At 41.9% G+C, this 22896-nt stretch overlaps 1 protein-coding gene across 3 annotated transcripts in view; it reads right to left on the reverse strand.

The window, feature by feature from the left end:
* The window catches only part of vps53 (VPS53 subunit of GARP complex), a 271204-nt gene that overhangs the window by 161402 nt on the left and 86906 nt on the right, over positions 1 to 22896 (reverse strand). For all 3 annotated transcript variants that reach the window (XM_072243137.1, XM_072243138.1, XM_072243139.1), the window contains exon 12: positions 112 to 207. In XM_072243137.1, the coding sequence (XP_072099238.1) occupies positions 112 to 207 (96 nt within the window). The remainder of the gene's footprint in view (positions 1 to 111; positions 208 to 22896) is intronic.

The raw sequence follows: 22896 nt of genomic DNA on the forward strand, positions 1-22896 counted from the left end.
CCTCTATTTGCAACACATCAGTTAGCTGAAGAACTCACATCAAAAAGGGTGACAAGAAAACAAAATTAATTAACACTGGCTTATTCTGGTTGTTCTTTATCCCCTTTTTACCTTCTCCAGATCACCTTCTTTCTCAGGGTCGCAATCTACTCCTGTTTCATCCTCCAGGATTGGATTTGTAGGAGGTGGCACAGGTTCTGGCTTTTTCTGTCAATTGGAAGAATAGAGCTTTCAGTCAATGTACAAATTCAAAAACCATGAGCAAAAATATATTTCAACACATACATGCAATAAACACACAAATATGCCAAATTAATAAACCAGCTCATTCAGAACATATATAGAACAAAAATAAACTGCATGGAATTTTACTTCTGGACTTCTTAACTGCTGTGGGAGGCCTGAAGCTCCCTTACTGACTCAAACGTTCACTGTCTCTCTTTACTGGCTGGAATAGTTTGTACCATCATGGCGTGATACAAGAATACAAATATTTACTATATAAAGCAAGATCTTTTTCACCTTATTTGAGCTACACATTTCTTCCTAATGATAAAATGGATGGCAGGCAGACAAATAAATAATTAAAATTTGATGATGAACTATAACCAGAGTGCACGTACCAAAAGTAAATTCACAACTACCTTATAATACTGTTATTCACCTGTAAGGAACAGATTGGCAGGGGCAGAGACTTTATGGTTACTTTAAGCAGAACCCTGACCAGAGGCCAGTCATTACAAAATGTCAATGTATTAAGAGTGGAAGAATGGTGTCCAGTCTCAAAAGAGAAAGCTAGGCTTCATTGCTTTAATGAACACTGAACAAGCTGTGCCCTGTCAAGCTCGGAAACCATCAGTGGTAGGCTGGTTTGAAAGGCCGCAAACGGGGACACTTCCTTTCTGAAAGCAGACATTTACATTCAGCAGGAAATAGGAACTATCTGCGAAAACTATTATGGTTCTGTTGAAGGCAAAGATCTTTTATGAACTTCATCAAGCCAGTTACCACATGGTAGCATTCTCAGAAAGATGCTTTGATTTTGTCACAACTATTAATTAGGTTTTGCAAATATTTTCCATTATTGAGAATTTCAGCATGCAAAACATTAACTGTGAACAGAATGATCTATCCCCGCATTCTCTGTGATTACAATTACCAAGTGTTCCACAAAACAAAGTACTTCTAACTAGCCTAGTCTGTACATTAGAAGCTGTGACCATTGGGCCGGCTGGTGGCGCAATGATATCTGCGCCGGACCCGGGAGCAGAGGAAACCAGTCGGGTCCGCTCCCGGGTACGCTTACCATCCGTGCCGGGTTGAGTGTCGAGATCGCAACTCAACCTTGTAAAACAAAGGGAAAATACTGCGAAAATGTCTGTGTGAAGAATGGTGCACCACACAGTCTCTCTCTCTCTCTCACCCTGCACCTTGTAAAAGCCATGAAAAAGACATCACGGACACACGCACAGACACACAGACGTGCATGCACGCATACACAAACGCACAGACTCCCATGCACACAGGCACACGCCAAAAAAAAAGAGAAGCTGTGACCGTTTAATGATCACAACCCAAAAACTAAAAATTCAACTTGATACACAGACAAAGTATTGTAAATTAAACACTCACCAATCAATATGAGTATGCATGGGGAGCTCTGACAAGCTTCTGTGATTTGTCAAATTATAATTAAACTAAGTAAAGGCAGAGACAATGATTGACAACTACAAGATAACATGCAGGATGGCCATGTGGGTGCTTCACTCCACCTAATTGTCCTCACTGATGTCAACAATACTCTCAATATTAGGCCAAGATTTCAGGCCCCCCATTATCTTAACTACATCAGTCTCCACATTCATAATTCACAACTGAAACCTACCTGTCTCATCTCTCATCCTCTTAATCTTGTCAAGTAGCCAGACTCTCAGTGTTCTAACACAGTTAACATTTTTGTAATAACTGCTTCATTTTAAACAGCTCCATTTTAATAGTACTTAACTACTGAACCCCTGACTTCTGGTCTGTATCCCTCCTGCATCACACATTGTGGTTAGATTATATTCATGGCTTCTTAGTAGTGCAGAGCATATTGTTAAACCTGCAACTTACACACTTTGCAGTTTAAGCTCAAAATATTCTACACATCTTATTCACACAATATATGAACAGAGATGGTATTTATCGATTACTTCCTTAAGAGCCTTCCACACTGAACTGTGCCCAAGAACTATACTTAATACTAGTATACAGTAATATTTCTTATGACTGCAAGTGACTGTTAATCCAGGAATATTAGGTTTCCTAATTAAACAACACTCTTTGAGTGAGAAGGATGCAGCTACACTACAAAACAGATCACCTTTGCAGTAAAAGGTTAATGTATACCTTTGTATACATTACAATGTATAAAGCATACTGAAAGCTTAATGTATATCTATAATGCAGGAAATAAACATGACATTTTGCACCTGCTTTTATTCTAAATCATCCATTTTCAGGAGATGAATTCTGTGAAACCCTTTACATTTTATTATCTCACACAGCAATTCATTTGACACAACAGGTCCATGCCAGAGATGAGGCTCCACACAGGGCTTCTCTCATCTCACAGCATATATAGCTGCAAACATCTACCCCACTGGATTTGTTAGTGATTATTTTATACATATGACTCTTAATTTACTTGCCATATCTATAAACAGAAATTATTTCTCTGTGTCTACACTATCATACTCCATATAATCTTAATGTCTTCTTTTAGGTCACTTCTCTTAAGCCTTCCTTTCCTGCCAGATTTAACTGACATTTTTTATATTAAAAACACCCAAACTTTGGGGCAGCACAGTACTGTAGTGGTTAGCGTAACACTATTATAGCGCCAGTGACCTGGGTTCTGCTTGCATGTGGATTTCCTCTGGGTGTTCCGGTTCTCCCATATTCCAAATACATATAGGTTATTAGGTTAATTGCCCACATGGGTGTAATTGAGTTGTGTGAGCTCATTGGGCCTGAAGGGCCTACTAAATGCTGTATTCTAAATAAATAAAGTAGTAACTCTGAGTGGGGACTTCAGTTTAAAGACAAGAAATGAAGTTCCCGTATGTTTGTCCCCTTTGATAGTAAATTTTAGGTTGGACAGGTGGTATTGAAGTACCCATGATTCGGCATTCTCAGACATCCCACCTTTCCCGGAACTTCCGGGAGTCTCTCACATATTAATAGCAGCTGCCTGATGCCCGCAAATTATATACAATATCACGGAAATCAATTTTTTTGAGAGCGAGCGAGAGAAAAGCAAGAGAGAGCGCAGAAGCGACCACGAGAGAAAGTGCGCGCGCAAGAGAGGGCAAGAGAGCGCGCAAGTGAGAGTGCGCGAGTGAGAGTGCACCATGGCAGAGTGTTCCAAAAAGTATATAAAACGTACGTCACCCCAGACTACACTAAAGTGTACCCCTGCCTTATAGGGGTCAAAATAATGACAGTGTTGCTCACTGCACTGTTTGCAACAGTGACTTTTCTATTGCCCATGGTGGGCTAAGACTGTAAAAGACATGTTGAGGTGAGTTTAACAGATGTCATTCGTTCATTAGCATAGCTAACGTTATTTAACCTAGCTGGCCAGCAGCTAAGGAGCTACTCTATTGCAGACATCCCACCCCTCTCGGAAGTCTCCCGCAAATTGATGGTGCTACCTCCCTGAAATGAGTTTTTGCAAGGTGGGATGTCTGCATTCTGCAGTCAGAGTACCAGAGACCTGGGTTCAATTCCGTCACTCTCTGTGAGGAGTTTGTACGTTCTCCCTGTGACCACGTGTGTTTCCAAGTGCTCCGGTTTCTCCAAAGACATACAGCTCAGTAGGTTAATTGGACCCATGGGTGTAATTAGATGGCATGGGCTCGTTGAGCCAGAAGGGTCTGTAATGTGCTGAATCTTTAAACAAAAAATAAATTAGCATCAACTAATACCTTTCCTTGGTTCAACTCATATTACCAGGCACACTTGTCAGATTCCACAAAATCCTAAATGTTTCCTAGAAGACTTAGCCAAGTTGTTCCATTTTAAAATATGTAAACAACATTAAATAAATCATCATATTCTTTATCTAATACTGGGACTAAATTGTTACTTCAAGCAAGCCTTTGGACGTGATGCAGGTGTAATCTATTAGATGTTGAAGAGCAGTAATTCATTTGCTGCACACTGCTGACAACAGAACACAAAACCAAGTCCATGCACATCAATCACACCGGTATAATCAATGTTGGACATCCTTCTGAAATGAAGCATATTGTACAAATTCTATGCATGAAAGAACTATCAGTGGCCATTTTAACATTCACACATACTTCATGAAATTTGAAGCTAGGCTAAGCAAAACACTGGCACGAGTCTTGTGTTGAGATAATTAATTTTTGTTACTGATTGACTTCAATTATGAAGAATTATCTGAAATTCAGAAATTGGCCTGCAATAAGTCACCTGGAAGTTATGTACTTGCAAACTCGCTTCTAGCCAGGTGCCTACATCAAACGGCTACCAGTGGAATTGGTTTAGATATTTTTATGATCCTTTTTCATCCCACTGCAGCATTTAATTCTCATAGCTTAGAAGCTTCTTAGGCAAAGCTAGATGTGATTTTCAAGAAATTTGCAGAAGCTGCTTTTAGTTGTACATTAGTAGTTACAGTGCCTTGAAAAAGTATTCATCCGCCACAACTATTTTTACATTTTCCGGGCTCATTTTTAAAATTTAAAATACAGGTGTCCCCCACTTTTCCAACGTTCGCTTTACGAAACCTCACTGTTACGAAAGACCTACATTAGTTCCCTGTTTTCGCTAACAGGTGTTTTCACTGTTACGAAGAAAGGCAGCACGCACCCTGAGCAGCCACTCTCCCCCGGATTCGGAATGGCATTCTCGCCGGCATTGCTTAAGCATGTGCCTGTGAGCATCCATTAGCAAGATGAGTTCTAAGGAATTGGAAAAGCCTATAAGAGCTCGTAAGGGTGTTACACTTAATGTAAAACTAGACATAATTAAGCGTTTCGATCGTGGTGAACGAAGTAAGGACAACGTGAGTTTGGCTTGTGGAAGCTGACGAAGATGATGTTGAAGAGGTTTTGGCATCCCATGACCAAGAACTGATAGATGAAGAGCTGATGCAATTGGAAGAGGAAAGGATAACAATCGAAACCGAGTGAGCAATGATAAAGTACAACTTCAATTTTGAAAGGGTACGTAGCTTTAGGGCATATTTGCAAGATGGTTTGAGTGCTTACAAAGAACTGTGTGATAGGAAAATGCGTGAGGCTTAGTAGTCAAGTAAGCCTTCCACATCAGCCACAGCAGATGATGAACCTCGACCTTCGACATCGAGGCAGGCAGAGATAGGAGAAGATGAGCTGCCTGCCCTGATCAACGATGAGTTGACACCCCAGTGTCCCACCACCTCAACCCCATACGGCGGACAGATACCGATTCGCGGGAAATGCAGCGGTAGCCGGGAGGCACACAGCACACCTTTAATTGCGATGCAATCGGCAATCGCCTCTGATCTGGGCCGACAATTACGTGCCGGGCGGCACTTAATTAATTAGCATGTTTGTTTCGGCTTTTTTCTTAAAGGTGTGCTGTGTGCCTCCCGGCCACCGCTGTACCCCTGCATGCTTCGCGGATCGGTATCGGGTTGCTGTCCGGAGGGTGGGGGCCACTGCATCACCCCAACCTCCGACAACTCAGCCTAACACTCCGCCATCAGTGTGCTCGGCAAGCTTGTCTTCCCGATTCCCGTAAGTGATACTACACTGTACATAAATTATTTCTACTTTATATAGGCTGTGTATTTTTACATGTTATTTGGTATGATTTGGCAGCTTCATAACTTAAAGGTTACTGGAGAGTGCTTGCGTGAGATTTTCGCTGTGGAGAACAGTTCAGGCAATGATTGTGGAAAAGTATTTCTACTTTATATAGGCTGTGTATTTATCATATCATTCCTGCTTTTACTATATGTTACTGTTATTTTTGGTTTTATGTGTCATTTGGCATGATTTGGTAGATTATTTTTGGGTCTGCGAACACTCACAAAATTTTCCCATATAAATAAATGGTAATTGCTTCTTCGCTTTATGACATTCCGGCTTACGAACCATTTCATAGGAACGCTCTACCTTCGGATGGCGGGGGAAACCTGTATATTGAAGTAGGACTTTTTGAGCTAATCTACAAAACATTGGGCATCATGTCAAATAGAGGCTTAGAAAAGTACAACACAGAAACATGCCGTTTGGGCCATCTAGTCCATGCTGAAACCATTTAAACTGCCTACTCTCATTGACCTGCACCAGGACCATAGCCCTCCATACCCCTTCTATCCATGTACTGATCCAAGCTTCTCTTAAACGTAGAAATCAAGCTTGCATACACCATTTGTGCTGGCAGCTCATTCCATACTCTCACAAACCTCTGAGTGAAGTAACTTTCCCTTATGTTCCCCTTAAATTTTTCACCTTTCACCCTTAACCCATAACCACTGGTTGTAGTCCCACCCAAACTCAGTGGAATAAGCCCACTTGCATTTACCTTATTTATACTGTACTCCTCATAGTTTTGTATACCTCTATCAAATCTCCTGTCAATCTTCTATGTTCCAAGGAATAAAGTCTTAACCTATTCAATCTTTCCTTATAACTCAGGTCCTCCAGACCCAACAACATCCTTGTAAATTTTCTCTGTACTCTTTCAACCTTATTTACATCTTTCTGGTAGGTAGGGGAACTAAAATGCACACAATACTCTAAATTAGGCCTCATCAATGTCTTGTACAACTTCAACATAACATCCCATCTCTGTACTCAATACTTTCATTTATGAAGGCCAAATGTGCCAAAAGCTTTCTTTACAATCCTCTCCACATGTGATGTCACTTTCAATGAATTATGGATCTGTATTCCCAGATCCCTTTGTTCTACCACACTCCTCAATGCCCTATCATTCAGTGTGTAAGACCTAACCAGGTTGGTCCTACCAAAGTGCAACACCTCGCATTTGTCCGCATTAAATTTTATCTGCCATTTCTCAACCCATTTTTCCAACAGGTCCAGATCTCACTGTAAGCCATGATAGACTTCCTCACTGTCCACTGCCCTCCCAATCTTGGTGTCATCAGTAAATTTGTTGACCCAGTTAACCACATTATCATCCAGATCGTTGATATAGATTGCAAATAACAACGGACCCAGCACTGATCTCTGCTGCACTCCACTAGTCACAAGCCTCCAGTCAGAGAGGCAACCATCTACTACCACTCTCTGGCTTCCCCTGCAAAGCAATTACGTAATCCAATTTACTACCTCATCTTGAATGCCGAGCAACTGAACCTTCTTGACCAACCTCCCATGTAGGACCTTGTCAAATGCCTTGTAGACAACATCCACTGCCTTGCCTTCATCAACTTTCCTGGAAACTTCCTTGAAAAACTCTAAGATTGGTTAGACATGACCTATCACACACGAAGCCATGCTGACTATCCTTAATCATTATATACCTGGTCCCGCAGAATAACTTCCGATAACTTTCCCACTACTGATGTTAGGCTCACTGGCCTATAATTTCCTGGCTTATTTTTAAGAACCTTTCTTGAACAATGGAACAATATTGGCTAACCTCCAATCCTCTGGTACCTCACCTGTCGCCAAAATAATTTAAATAACTCTGCGAGGGCCGCCGACAATTTCTGCACTTGCTACCTGCAGGGTCCGAGGGAACACCTCGTAAGGCCCTGAGGGTTTATCCACCCTAATTGGCTTAAATCAGAAAGAAAAAATCCAGAACCTGTCAACAATTTCTTAAAAATTAAAAACCAAAATTGTAACCAAAAAGTATTCATTCCTTTGCAATTACTCCACTAACGTTCCTCAAATGCAATATACGTTACTACCTTACCAACTCACCCAATTCTTTGATGTAGAAGATTTAAGACCACCTATTTTCGATGAATTCTGAAGAATAAATAACCCCTTTCTCTGTAAGGTTCAACAGTATGGTAGATTTTCAACAGACCAAACCAAAATGAAGACAAAAGAGCATTCAAGACATGTCAGGGAAATGGTAAGACAGAAGCACATATCTGGGGAAGACCATTTGAAAGACACTGAACATACCTCAGAGCTCAATGCAATCCATTGTGAAACCACAGCCACACAGCCTAGGTCAGGCTGCCCCTTTAAACTTAGTTACTGGAGAAGAACTGCAGTTGTAAGAGAGGCTACTGGAGTGCCAACAGTCACTCTGAATGAGCTGCAGAAGCTGGTGGCTGTAAATGGAGATGAAGTCAATGGCTGCAAAGTCTTTAAGGCCTTGCATAAAAAAGGTATTTGTGGAAGAGAGGTATAGAAGAATCCCTGGCTGAAAACAACATATCCTTGCCCATAAACACTGTGCAAAATGTGTCAATTAGAAGATACTGTAAAGATGAGGAAGAAGGTCTTATGGTTAGTTGAAACTAAAGTGGAATTGTTGGCCTCAACACCAAGCAGTACGTGTGATGTAAATCTAAAGCTGTGCATCAGCCAGGTACTAAGTTATGGTGGAGGTAGGGGATACTTTTCACCAGTAGGGCCTGGAAACCTGGTCAGGATTGATGGGAAGATGAATGCTGCTAAATACAGAGACTCTGGATAAAAACCTGCTGCCTCTACCAAAAAGTATAAACTGGGGAGGAATTTCGTCTTTTAGCAAGACAATGACCCAAAACACGCTGCCAGAACAATCACAGAGTGGCTTCAAATGAAGAAAATTGATGCACTTGAGTGGACCAGTTGGAGTCCTGACCCTAACCGATCAAACATTTCTGGCAAGACGTCAAGATTGTTGTCCACTGCTGCTACCCAACTAACCAGGCAAAGCATGAGCAATTTTGCAAGGAGGAATGGACAAGTCTTGCTCCATCATGTTGTGCAAGTAGAAACTTATCCAAAAAGACTACTGGCTGTAATAGCTGTGAGCGGTGGTTCAACTAAGTACTGAACAAAGGGAGATGAATATACTTTTGGAGAGCTAACATTTCAGGTTTTGATTTTTTAGTTTTTCATATTTTACAATGTTCCTAATTGTTTGGGCTCTACTGTGAAAAAAGGAGCACATGATTGACAAATAAAAATTCTCAGTTAAATTGATCAAAATCTCTGGTTGTAAAACTTTTTAATGTGAGGAAAGGGTTGGGGGCTGAATACTTTTTCAAGGCACTGTATTTTGAAATATTTCCAATTTGTAAAAACTGAATCTGTATTAAAAGTTCATTAACGTTCTATAATGCTCTGAACATCTATATGACATAGATGTTTCATTATAGTAACCAAAATAAGCCCTACAAGGAAGAAATCCTTCTGATTGCAAAACAAAGCAGGGAGTGCTCAGATAAAAAAAGACTTAGTTTGACAAAGAAGTCATTATAGATGCAACATAATACCACTACAACTGCTGAAAATTACATGCTTAATCCACAACACACAAACACATTGTCGAATATGTATCGTTTGCAATCTAGATGTGAAACAGCAGACGTCTTTGTCCAAGAAAGTACTTAAAAACAGGTCAACAGCTTGCCTGGGAGTAATAACAAATATACAATGGACCACACAGTGCTATTCAAACGTCCAATGAGAGGAAGATAAACTGCGATCCAGTACACGGGTCACACTTTTATGCATAACTGGGGAGATAATTTAATAGACTGAACAGGACACAGGCAAACATGCCAGAATGTCACAGTGTTCTTTCTGGTTAGAATTTTACAATACATCCTTTCAAGATAGTGCTACAGATTTTCTGCTCTACTGTCAATGATTTAGGGTGGTCCAGTACTCCTATCCATTAGACAGTGGACAGTCAGAAGGAACAAAGGTGTTAGATTTAGACTCATGACTAAACATACAATGAAGTCAGCATTCGGCCACTCTAATTTGCTATCAATTAATTTGTTTTCCACCACAAGCTGATGGAACAGCCACAACACGCTGAAAACCACCAACACACACACACACACACACGCACATGTACGACACACGAGGAATTCTGCAGATGCTGGAAATTCAAGCAACACACATCAAAGTTGCTGGTGAACGCAGCAGGCCAGGCAGCATCTCTAGGAAGAGGTACAGTCGACGTTTCGGGCCGAGACCCTTCGTCAGGACTAATGAAGGGTCTCGGCCCGAAACATCGACTGTACCTCTTCCTAGAGATGCTGCCTAGCCTGCTGCGTTCACCAGCAACTTTGATGTGTGTTGCCTGAAAACCACCAAATCATTTCATTGAATGACACCTTAAAAGTGTGTTCCCATTGATAAAGTGCTAAACATTAGGGAAAAAAAAGTCAATTACAGTAAGTATATACATTAAATAGATTAAAAATAGTGCAAAAACAGAAGTAATATATTAAAAAGCCCATTATTGCTCTATATTGCTCTAAACATCTATACAACATAGACATTTCATTATAGTAACCAAAATTAGCTCTGCAAGGAAGAAATCCTTTTGATTGCGAAACAGAGCAGGGAATGCTCAGATAAAAAAACTTCTTTTAAAAAAGTATCCTCACTCCACAGCACACTGTTACCAAAGAGATTGAGAACAAAGACTTAAGAACAGGCCATTCAATGAGATCATGACCAGCCTTTCATTTCAGTGCTACTTTATCGTACTAACCCCATTTTGACTCCACATTAGTGACACCAATAGCAGAAGAGCTGCGTAGCCTTGGGTTATTGCACAGACTAGGCCCTCATACCATGGCGTAACCTGTTACAGCCACCCAGGAGAGAAAGCGCTAGAAGCAGTGTGAGAGAGCGTGCTGGAATCCATCCCGTTAAAATGCTAACCCCTGCAAGCCAACTCTGATGTCAATACTGCTCTCCAATGTTTGCTCCCAAGAAAACAAACTGGATTAACTTTGTCTGCAACTGACCCAGCATGAGATGAGGAACTGCTACACGCTTATTCTTACAAAGATGTGGCTCCAGAACAACATCTCATGGACCATCAGCCTTCCGGCTATACTTGAACTAATATGTTGTGACTGTATTGTGCTTTATTGTAATGATATGTGCTGTACTGTAACTACTGTATGTGTGTTATATCGTAACTACAGTATACTTGCTGCATGTGACCATATGTACTGTGTTTTGTACCTTGGTCCGAAAGGAACAATGTTTCATTTAGCTGTATACATGTGCATGGTTGAATGACAATAAACTTAAGCTTGATATTCTTTGATTCCCTTCATATCGAAAAATATCAAATTCTGTTTTGAATATACCCAGCGACTGAGCCTCCATGCCCTTGGTTAGAAAACCCCAAATGATCACCACCTACTTAGTAAACAAATTTCTTCTCACCTTTGCCCTTATTTTGAGACGACTTCTCCCCCACCTGAGCTCCTTCTGCCCATCAATCTTCACCCTCCTCCGTCCATCTATCAACTACCAGCCCTTGTGTCACCGTTTTCCCCCCCTCTTCATTAGATTGGGTAGCTTCTCTATCTCTCTCTACTCTCAATCCAATACAGGATCTCGACCCAAAACACTGACAATCCCTGTCTAACCACAGATGCTGTTCAACCTGTTCAGTTCCTCCAGTAGTTTGTTTTTTTTTTGCTCTGGATTTCAACATCCACAGCCTCTTGTGTCTCTATTAAGACTGAAATCCTTGGTTGTAAATTGCCCAACCAGGGAAAACATCAGAATCAGGTTTAATATCACCGACATATGTCATGAAATTTGTTAACTTTACAGCAGCAGTATAATGAAATACATGATATATAGAGGAAAAAACTGAATTACATTAAGTATATATCTGTCTATTAAATTGTTAAGTTAAAATAAGTAGTACAAAAAAAAATTTTAAAATAGTGAGGTAGTGCTCATGGGTTCAATGTCCATTTAGAAATTGGATTACAGAGGGGAAGAAGCTGTTCCTGAATTGCTGAGTGTCTGCCTTCAGACTTCTGCATCTCCTCCTTCCTGATGGTAACAATGAGAAGAAGGCATGTCCAGGATGGTGGCGATCCTTAATGATGGACTCTTCCCTCCTAAGGCACTGCTCCTTGAAGATGTTTTGGATACCATGGAGATGGAGCTGACTAATTTTACAAGTTGCTGCAACTTACTTCGATCTTGTGCAGTCGCAACCCCCAACACCCGCATTCCAGACAGTGATGCAACCAGTCAGAATACTCTCCACAGTACATTTGTAGAAGGGTTTGAGTGTTTTAGTTGACAAACCAAATCTCCTCAAACTCCTAATGAAATATAGCTACTGTCTTGCCTTCTTTATAGCTGCATCAATATGTTGCGTCCAGGTTAGGTCCTCAGAAATATTGACACCCAGGAACTCGAAATTGCTCACTCTCTCCATTTCTGATCCCTCCATGAGGATTGGCTGTGTTTTCTTGTGTTCCCCTTCTGAAGTCCACAATCAGCTCTTTAGGTTTTCTGGCATTGAGTGCAAGGTTGTTGCTGCAATACCACTCAACTAACTGGTATCTCTTGCTCCTGTACACCCTCTCATCTCCATCTGAAATCCTGCCAACAGCAATTGAATTATCAGCAAATTTATAGATGGCATTTGAACTATACCTAGCCACACAGTCATGGGTGTAGAGAGAGAATAGCAATGGACTAAGGACACATCCTTGTGGTGTGCCAGTGTTGATTGTCAGCGAGGTGGAGATGTTATTTCCAATCCCCACTGATGGTGGTCTTCCAGTTAGGAATTTGATGATTCAGTTGCAGATGGAGGTAGAGAGGCCAAGGTTCTGCAGCTTTTTGATCACGACAGTAGGAATGATGGTGTTAAATGCTGAGCTACAGTCAATAAACAGCAACCTTACATAGGTATTTGCATTGCCAGGTGATTCAAGGCCACATGGAAAGACAGTGAGATCGGATCTACTGTAGATCTATTGTGGCGATAGGTAAATTGCAGTGGGTCCAGGTCCTTCCCGAGACAGGTGTTGATTCTAGCCACGACCAACCTCTCAAACTGTTTCATCACTGTAGACGTGAGGGCTACTGGACAATAGTCGTTAAGGCAGCTCACACTGCTCTTCTTGGCACTGGTATAATTGAAGCTCTGAAGCAAGTGGGAATTTTCGACTGTAGCTGTGAGAGTTGAAAATGTCTTAAATACCGCCAGCTGGTTGGCACAGGTTTTCAGATCCTTACCAGGTATTCCATCAGACCCTAGCGCCTTGCGAGTGTTCACCCTCTTGAAAGACAGCCTGATGTCAGTCTCCGAGACAGAGATCGCAGGGTCACTGGATGCTGCAGGTATCTTCATAGCTGTGGTTTTATTCACCCTTTCAAAGCAAGCATGAAAGGCATTGAGCTCGTCTGGTAGTGAAGCATCACTGCCACTCATGATGTTGGGTTTTGCTTTGTAGGACATAATGGTCTGCAAACTCTGCCAAAGTTGACATGTATCCGATGTAGTCTCTAAAGTCTCTCAGATTTGTTTCTTGGCTCTTAAGGTAGCCCTCCACAAGTCATACCTGGTTTTCTGATACAGACCTGAGTCACCAGACTTAAATGCCACAGTTCTAGCCCTCAGCAGACTACAAACCTCCTGGTTCACCCACGGCTTTCGATTTGGAAATGTGTGCTAAGTTTTTGTAGGCATAGACTTGTCCACACAGATTTTAATGAAGTCAGTGACAACTGCAGCATACTCATCCAGACTCAAAGATGACTTCCTGAATACAGTCCAGTCTACTGATTCAAAGCAGTCCTGTGAGCGCTCCTGTGCTTCCCTTGTTCCTACCTTCTTGGTCCTCACTACTGGTTCTGCAGCCTTCAGTCTCTGCCTATACTCAGGGAGCAGAAGTACAGCCAGATGATCAGACTTCCCAAAGTGTGGGCATGGAATAGCACATCAACCACAAATGGGACTTCTGGTGGCCAAACATTCCGATTCCCATTCCCATTCTAACGTGTTGATCCGTAGCCTCCTCTTGTACCATGATGAGGCCAACCTCAGGGTGGAGGAGCAAGGCTTTATATTCTTTCTGGGTATCCTCCAACCCGATGGCATGAATATTGATTTTTCCTTTCAGTGAGCAAATTTAGCCACCCCCCCCCCCCATTCACCACTCTGACCTTTCACTTTCTCCGGGACCCTCCTCCTCCCCTTTCTCCTATTATCCACTCTCCTTTCCTATCAGATTTTTCTTCACCAGCCCTTGACCTTCCCCACCCACCTAGCTTCAACTATCATTTTACAGCTAGCCTGTTCCCTACCCCACCCCCAGCTTCCCCCTTCCTTCTCAGTCCAGAAGAAAGTTCTCAGCCCAAAACGTCGACTGTTTACTCCTTACCATAGATGTTGTCTGACCTGCTGAGTTCCTCCAGCATTTTGTGTGTGTTGCTTAAAAGTAGAAGAGGAGTTGTCAGTTTTCTGTAACTATTCTCCAAGATGTTATAGAATCAAGGTTTTACCATAAATGCCTGCTTAAGGGATGATACATACAATATCTGCGACTGTGTCGACATCCTGCAGCCAAAGACTAAGTTTAGAATTATAGAAAAAGAAACATCAAGCAATATTGTATGTATACTACAATAATCTCAGTAGTACTACACATTAAGAACACCAATCAGCCTCAAATTGCCATATGGAGTCCAACACTAAATAGATTTCCTATTTGTTCAAACTAAGAACTTCTTGATTTACAAACTTAATGGAACTGGCTTCAACAGTTTATAAAGAGACAACCAGGCAGCCCCTTCTCCATTTCAATCTCAAACTAGCTGAAAACAAATAAAACTGCACATGCCTGCAGAACTCAATATTGAATTATCCAACTTTGGATATCATGTTCTCTCTTTCTATTTGTATTAAGACTGGCCATTTGTACACATCATTCATAGAAAACATACAGCACAATACAGGCCCACCCGCCCACAAAGCTGTGCCGAACATGTCCCTACCTTAGAACTACCTAGGCTTTACCCATGGCCCTCAATTGTTCTAAGCTCCATTCCTCTCTCTTTTTTTCATTTGCAGATTTTTGTCTCCTCAGTATGCTCCAGTCAACCAGAAGATATGACATCATCCAGAATTGATTGGCTCTTGGCCAGTGAACATCAGTAGTGGAGGGGATTCTGAGAAATACGATTCAACTGCTTTTGGAAAGACAAGGACTGATGAGAGATAGTCAGCATGATTTTGTGCGTGCAAATAAACCACACCCCACAAAATTACTTGAAGAGGTGAACAAGAGATCTGACAAGATCAGGATGGTTAATGTTATCTGCACAGACTTCAGAAAAACTTTTGAGTAGGTCCCCCACGGTAGGATGGTCCGAAGGTTTAAACACATGAGTGTCCTACCTAAATGGCCAAAATATTGGCTTGGTGGAAGGAAGCAGAGGCTGGTGGAGAGGCCCGTGACTATTGGTGTGCTACAGGGATCGGGATAGAGTCCACTATTGTTTGACAGGTATACTAATGATTTGGATGAGAATGTAGGCGGCGTGATTAGTAAATTTGTGGATGACACCAAAATTGGTGGTCAACCAGGAAAGGGAGCCAAGGAATGATAGAAGCATTTAACTTGGACATGCACAAGATGTCACATTTTGGGAAGCTAAACCAGGACAGGACATATAGAATGTATGAAAGGGGAGTGTCATAGAGCAGGCAGACCTATAGTACAAGTACATAATTACATAGTTCCCTGAATGTGGTGAAACAGGTAAACAATGTGGTGAACAGGGTTTATGGCATACTTACCTTCCTTGGACAGGGCAATGAGTACAAGAGTTGGGACATCATGTAACAGCTGCACAAGGGACTGGTGAGACTACACATGAAATATTATGTGCAGGTCTTGTTGCCACACAATAAGAATGATATAAGTAAGTGAGAGAGGATGCAGAAATGATTCACAAGGATACCATTGTGATGAGAGAGCTTGTATTTTGAGGAGAGACTGGATTAGCTGGGACTGCTTTCCCTGGAGTGAAGGAGGCTGAGGGATGACCTTCTAGATGTTTATAAAATCATGAGGAACATAACTGAAGACTGGATTTTCAGTCTTTTTTCCAGGGTTAGGGAGTCTGAAACTAGAGGACATAGGTTGAAAACATACACGATACAAGTTAACAAGTATACAGTATAACACTACCAGTGCTTCATTCGTGATGAGACAAAGGATTGCAAGGGCTGCTGAGAGGATCACTGCGGTCTTTCTTCCACCCATTACATACATTTATCAGGAGCGCTGCATAGGCAGGGCCCTTAGCATTGCTACTGATCCCTCCCAACCATCTAATAATCCCTTAATCCCCTACCATCAGGCAGGAGGTACTATAGTATCAGGACAAGAACTGTTAGGATGGGAAACAGCTTCTTCCTCCAGGCCGTAAGACTACTGAACTCCCTGCCGCCACCCAGGTCTCATCACGTGTGAAACGCCAGCAGCTTTATGTTGTTTACTTTTTAAACTTGGATAGTGTATGCACCTTATTATTTGCTGTAATATTACTTTGTGTGTTATGTATGTGATTTATATGTACTGTGTTGTGTACTTTGGTCCAAAAGACAGTTGTCTCATTTGGCAGTATGCATGTGTACGGCCGAATGATAATATACTTGAACTTGAAGGATGCCAGTAAGGTTGTAAGAGTGCAGAGAGCATTTACAGGGATATTGCCAGGCCTCGATTATCTGAGTTATAGAGAAGGGTTGAATAGGTTAGGAATTCATTCCATAGAGCCTAGAAGAATGAGAGGAGATTTGATAAAGGTATACAAAACTATGAGGGATATAAGATAGGGCAAGTGTTTTTTTCACTGAAGTTGGGTGAAATTATACTAGAGGTCTAAGGCTGAAAGGTGAACTGTTTAAAGGAAACACGAGGGGGAATTTCTTCACTCAGAACATAGTGAGAGTGTGTCACTACCAGTGGAAGTCATGAATATGAAATCAATTTCAACATTTAGTAGCAATTTGGATAGGTACATGGATGGGAAGAGTATGGATGGCTATGGTCCAGCTGCAGGTCAATGGGACTAGGCAGATTAATAGTTCAGCATGGACAAGATGGGCTGAAGGGCCTGTTTCTGTGGTGTAGTGGTCTATGATTCTATGACTATGCATCTATTATTAGCATATTAAGGCAGAGAAATGAGCTTAAATGCCCATTTAATAGCTGCTCCTCATTTAACCCAATTACCTCCATTCCTGTTGTTCTACTTATTGCCCCTTCCCCACTTCCCTGCTATTTAGGCTTACTTGCTTTCTCTCTCTCTAGTTCTGGTGGAAGGTCCTTGACTTGAAAAACTAACGTGTTTCTCTTTCCACAGATCTGTTCCACTGACTCAGTTCTTCCAGCATTTCTGTTTTTGTTTCAATCTCTAACTACACAATCTCAGCAGAAGTCCACTGACCACTGAGGAAAAAGAAATTTATTGGCCTATGAGCCATGGCCTATCAGTTTAATGAGGAACAAGAGCGGCTGGCAAGAAAGCTCCACACTTGAATCAAATGTTAGAGATTGGAACCAATGAAGACAGGCACTAAATGCTGGAGGAACTCAGTAAGTCAGGCAGCATCTACGGAGGGGAATAAACAGTCCACATTTCAGGCTGAGACCCTTCATCAGGACAAGAAAGGAAGGAGGCAGAAGCCAGAAAGGTTAGCACACAAAAAATGATTTTAATAAAAAAAATAAACTCCTCCTTTGGTTATATAAAGAAATCTAGCAGGAACAAAGCTGACTTAAGTAACTGTGAGATTTCTTGTGGTATTCACAATAAAACACAATAGAATCAATGGAAGACCACTCCCAAAAGGACAAATAACTAATGTGCAAAAGACAAAAAAAACTGTGCAAATATAAGAATAATAATAATTAAATAAGCAATAAATATCGAGAACCTGAGCTGAAGAGTCCATCAAAGTTAATCCGTATGTTGAGGAACAGGTCAGTGTTGGAGTAAGTGAAGTTGAGTCAAGTTATCCCCTGTGGTTCAAGAACCTGATGGTGGAGGGGTTATGATTGTTCCTGAAGCTGGTGGAGTGGATTCTGAGGCTCCTGTACCTCCTTCCTGATGGCAGCAGTGAGAAGAGAGCATGAACTGGATGGCGGGGGTTCTTGATGATGACAAGCGCTCCTTTTCAAGGGCATTGGTGTTTTCCATACCAGGCAACCAGTCAATATACTCTCCACCACACATCTATAGAAGTTTGTCAAAGTTTTAGATGACATGCCAAATTTATGCAAACTCCTAAGAAAGTAGAGGTGTTGCTTTCTTTCTTTGTCATGGCACTTACTTGCTGGACTCAGGACAGATCCTCTGAAATAATTACACCAAGGGGTTTAAAGTTGCTGACCCTCTCCACCTCTGATTCCCCGATGAGGACTGGCTCATGGACCTCCAGTTTTCTCTTCCCGTGGTCAATAACCAGCTTGTCGGTCTTGCTCAGCCAGATTTTAAACCTCCCTGCTATCTGCTGATTCATCACCACCTCTGATTCAGTCTATGACAGTGGTGTCATCAGCAAACTTAAATAAGGCATTGGAGCTGTGCTTAGCCACACAGTCATAGGTATAAAATGAGTAGAGCAGGGAGCCAAGCACACAGCCTAGTGGTGCACCTATGCTGATGGTGTTTGCGGAGGAGATGCTGTTGCCAATCCGAACTGACAGGGGTCTGCAAGTGAGGAAATTGAGGATCCAGTTGCACAAAGAGGTATTAAGCTTAGGTCTTGGAGCTTATTGGTTAGTTTTTAAAGGATGATATTATTGAATGCTGAACTGTAGTCAATCAAGAGTGTCTTGATGAATGTATCATCACTGTCCAGATGTTCCAGAGTTGAATGAAGAGCCAATGAAGTTGCATCTGCTGTTATTCCATTATGACTAGGCAAATTGGAGTGGATCCAAGTCATTTCTCAGGCAGGAGTTGATATGTTTCATTACCAGCCTCTCAAAGCACTTCATCACCGTGGATTATCATAGTCATTAAACCAGGTTACCTTACTCTACCCATAATTGAAGCCTGTTGGGTACCTCGGACTCCTGAAGCAAGAGGTTCAAGATATCAGTTAACACTCCAGCCAGTTGGTTAGCACAGGTCTTTGGTACTCCAGCCAGGTACCCCGTCAGGGCCAGGTGCTTTCCGAGGTTTCACCCTCCTGAAGGATGCTCTCATGTCAACCTCAGAGACTGAATTCACAGGGTCATCGGAGGCTGTGGGAGTTTGTGACGGTGCTCCATGTTTTGATAGTCACAGTGAGCACAAAAGGCATTGAATTATCTGGGAGTGAAGCCTGGGTGTCACCTATGTCACTTGATTTCACTTTGTAGGAGATAGTAGGGCTTGAATGCTATCTCCTCCTACAAACTGACGAGCAACTTCCAGTGATTCAAGTTTAGTCTGAGATTGCCACTTTGCATGTGAGATGGCTTTCCAGAGGACGTACCAGGATCTCTTGTATTTCATTTGGTTGTCAGACCTGAAGGCCACTGATGTAATCCTCAGCAGATTGCAGGCTGCAGATCTTGTGGTTCAACCAGGGCTTCTGGTTGGGAAGACTCAATTTTGTGGGGACAGACTTGTCTATGGCTGTTTTTATAGAGTCTATGACAACTGTGGCATATTCATTCAATCATCTAGAAGGAAAACACTGATTTCAAACCTCCATTACCTTGGGATTATATCCACTTATGGGGCAACTTTCGGGAGAAAACCCCGAGGAAAAATCCAGAACCGGAGTCCCTAAGGCAAACCTATGTAGAGTTCAATACTGACTGGCAAACTCCTGCGATGCCACTGGTGCCAAACTGTATTGGTCTCTGCCATTCCTTTGGATTCATCAGCCGCGTGGAGAGGGGGAACCTGCTGCACGGGCAACAGCTTCTCTTCATATTATACTTGCCTGGCTTGCTTGCATATTGACCAACACTGACAACGTAGACAATTAGTGCGCAACATCCAAGGTCGACCCCAGCTAATGGAGAACCTCAATTAGACGAGCAACCAGAGTTATCACTTTGCAAACAAGATCCCACAAACAGCACCAGCGTAAATAATAGCTATTTATGGAGAGTTATTTTTGCTGATGTTGACTAGGGAGAAGAACATTGCCAGAAGAACAAGCGAGCTTCCCAAATTACAAGATTGTTAGCATCCCAGTGCATCACTGGAGCAGAAAAATGGGACTACAATTAATACCCCATATAAAATATGGCATTAGCTTAATCAGTGGTCACCTGGATTATGCCCTATAGTTCAGTAGTGAGGGTTGAACCTGTGATCTTCCATCTGAACCAACCTTCTTATGTGTTAATAATAGGAAGCGTCATTTGAAGCATAGTACTACACACCTGCCCCAGTGCTGCAGAGTGACGCTAAACATCTCATGGTTCTGCTACTACAGGAAACTCAAGATGGCTCAAGTACTTTTGGTATACTGACCATTAATCTTCATTTGATCATTATCTGTTTACTGTCAACATCTTACCAAGGTTGTTCTACAACACTAATGAACATACATTACGTTACTTCTTGGCTTCGATGCTTGGATTGGCATTACACATATAAAAGTGTTTCCAAGATATTCAGGTGAAGGACAGGCTCTCTAAAAATTGCCCAAATCAAATTGTACCACAGTTACTCATCATGGCTACAACAGCAATAGCTCTCAAACCTGTGGCCTCAGTCGTCGAGGAAGACAAAGTTCGCAAGCCCAGTACCACCTGCTGGTACCCTTCCACCATCCTCTTGACTCTCAACAACACAAATATGGTCATTGCCTTCATGCAAAATCTGAGAGGAGCAATCACATTGGTTCCATTCTCCCCCTCCTTACTTCCTTGCAACTTTTTCTGTCGCAAACATAATCATCAACTCCTCTTTTTGCAACAGACAAACTGCTGGAGGAATTCAATGGGTCAGGCAGCATCTGCGGAAAGAAATGGATAGTAGACGTTTTGGGTCAAGATCCTTCACCTAGACTCGTACCCCCCACCCCACCTATTTGGTTCACTCACCAGTAATCTACATTATAGGGTAATTGGGTAATTTACAGTAGCCAATTAAAAACTAGCACATTTTTTGGGATTTGTGGGATACTGATCACCGAGCACAGAGAGAACATGCAAATCCTGCACCAGCTGTGGACAAGGTCAGAATCTTGCCAGGCTTCTTGGAGTTGTGTGGTAGCAGCATTGTCACCGGGTCTAAATCCTGCAGCTCACCACCCATCTGTGAGAGTACCTTCGTCAGAGGAGTGCAAGGACGCAAGAAGGTGGCTCATCCCTTTTCAAGGGAAATCCAGACCTCATATACATGATATATATTGCATTAATGTGATCAAAGAGAATGCTGTGGCCCATACACACATGCAAGTCATTGCATGGTGCTGGAAATACAGAAGTGCTGAAGAAAATGCACCTTGGAATCAAACACAAGAGTATCCATGATAGATGAGACACAAGGACAATGAGTAAAAACACAAGCTGTCAAACACTCAGCCATTAAGGACAGAAAATCTGGTGTCACCTTGGACAGGAAATTTAAACTCAGCGGCCACTTTATTAGGTACTTCCTGTAAAGAATAAAATGGCCACTGAGTGTATTCAAAGTTTGCAAGTTCAGAGATGCTCTTTTGTAGACCACTAATGTAAAATGTGGTTATTTGAGTTACTATTGCCTTCCTGTCAGCTTGAACCAGTCAGGTCATTCTCCATTCTCATCAACAAGGTGTCTTCACCCACAGAACTGCCACACATTGGATGTTTTTCATTTTTCACTCAATTCTCTATAAAACTCTACAGACTATTACGCATGAAAATTCCAGGAGATCAGCAGTTTCTGAGATACTTAAAACACCCCATCTGGCATCAACAATCATTCCATGGTCAAAATCACTTTGATCACACTTCTGCCCCATTCTGATATTTGGTCTGAACACAACTGAACCTATTGATCATGTTTGCATGCTTTTATGCATTGAATTGTAAGACCAAACACACCTACAGACACTGACTCAGGAGTTTAGAAATGAGACAGTCGCATGCTGAGTGCAGTGCCTTTACACAGCAGCAAGGTTGGTTCACTCTTCCTACCCAGCTCTCAGAAAATTCCCAGACACCAGCCTGAGGGCCTGAAGAAGGCCAGTCACTACTGACAGCCATGTGGGCTCAAAGAAAGTAATTAGTCACAAGGAACGTGGAAAGAGTTCAGAGATCTGGCTGTCAAGGACCATTACCATCTGACTAACACTGTCTGCTGAAAATGTAATGGAAGTTTCTTGTGCATAAATAAACTGAAACCAGACACTAACACTGAAATCTTGAAGAAGACCATAGACATTTTTCTTGGCAACTAGGCCAATAATTCAGATCTGTCTATACATATATATTTCTTTTTGGAAAAGAAAACTTCAAACTGCTAATTTTGGGAAGTTCAAATACATTATCAGGAGACCAAAGGTGTTCTGCTGCAGTGAAATTAATCTTCAATATTGCGCTTATGCTGCACAGACGTGTAAGAAAGCAGCTCCATTAAACTAGTTTAACCCCTATGCTACAGGTATAAGGCAAGGTTATTTTTGGAAGTCGTGATATACATAGATTCCATTCTGAAGGGTGAGGAATTCAGGGACAGAAAAGAGCTTCTGTACCAACAGATGATTTTGGAACACGAACTCCATACTTCCCAGCCTAGTAACATTAACTTTGGAATTGGCTCTTTTTAAAACATACTCATTCAAAAAGGAGGGTGGATGTTGCTACCATAGCCACTACTTGAACACATTGCCCTAAACTGCTATTCCAGATAGAAGTCGTAGAACACTACAGTACAGAAGGAGGCCCTTCAGCCCATC

This window comes from Mobula birostris, chromosome 25 (genome assembly GCF_030028105.1).
Source record: "Mobula birostris isolate sMobBir1 chromosome 25, sMobBir1.hap1, whole genome shotgun sequence".
Taxonomy (NCBI): Eukaryota; Metazoa; Chordata; class Chondrichthyes; order Myliobatiformes; family Myliobatidae; genus Mobula; species Mobula birostris.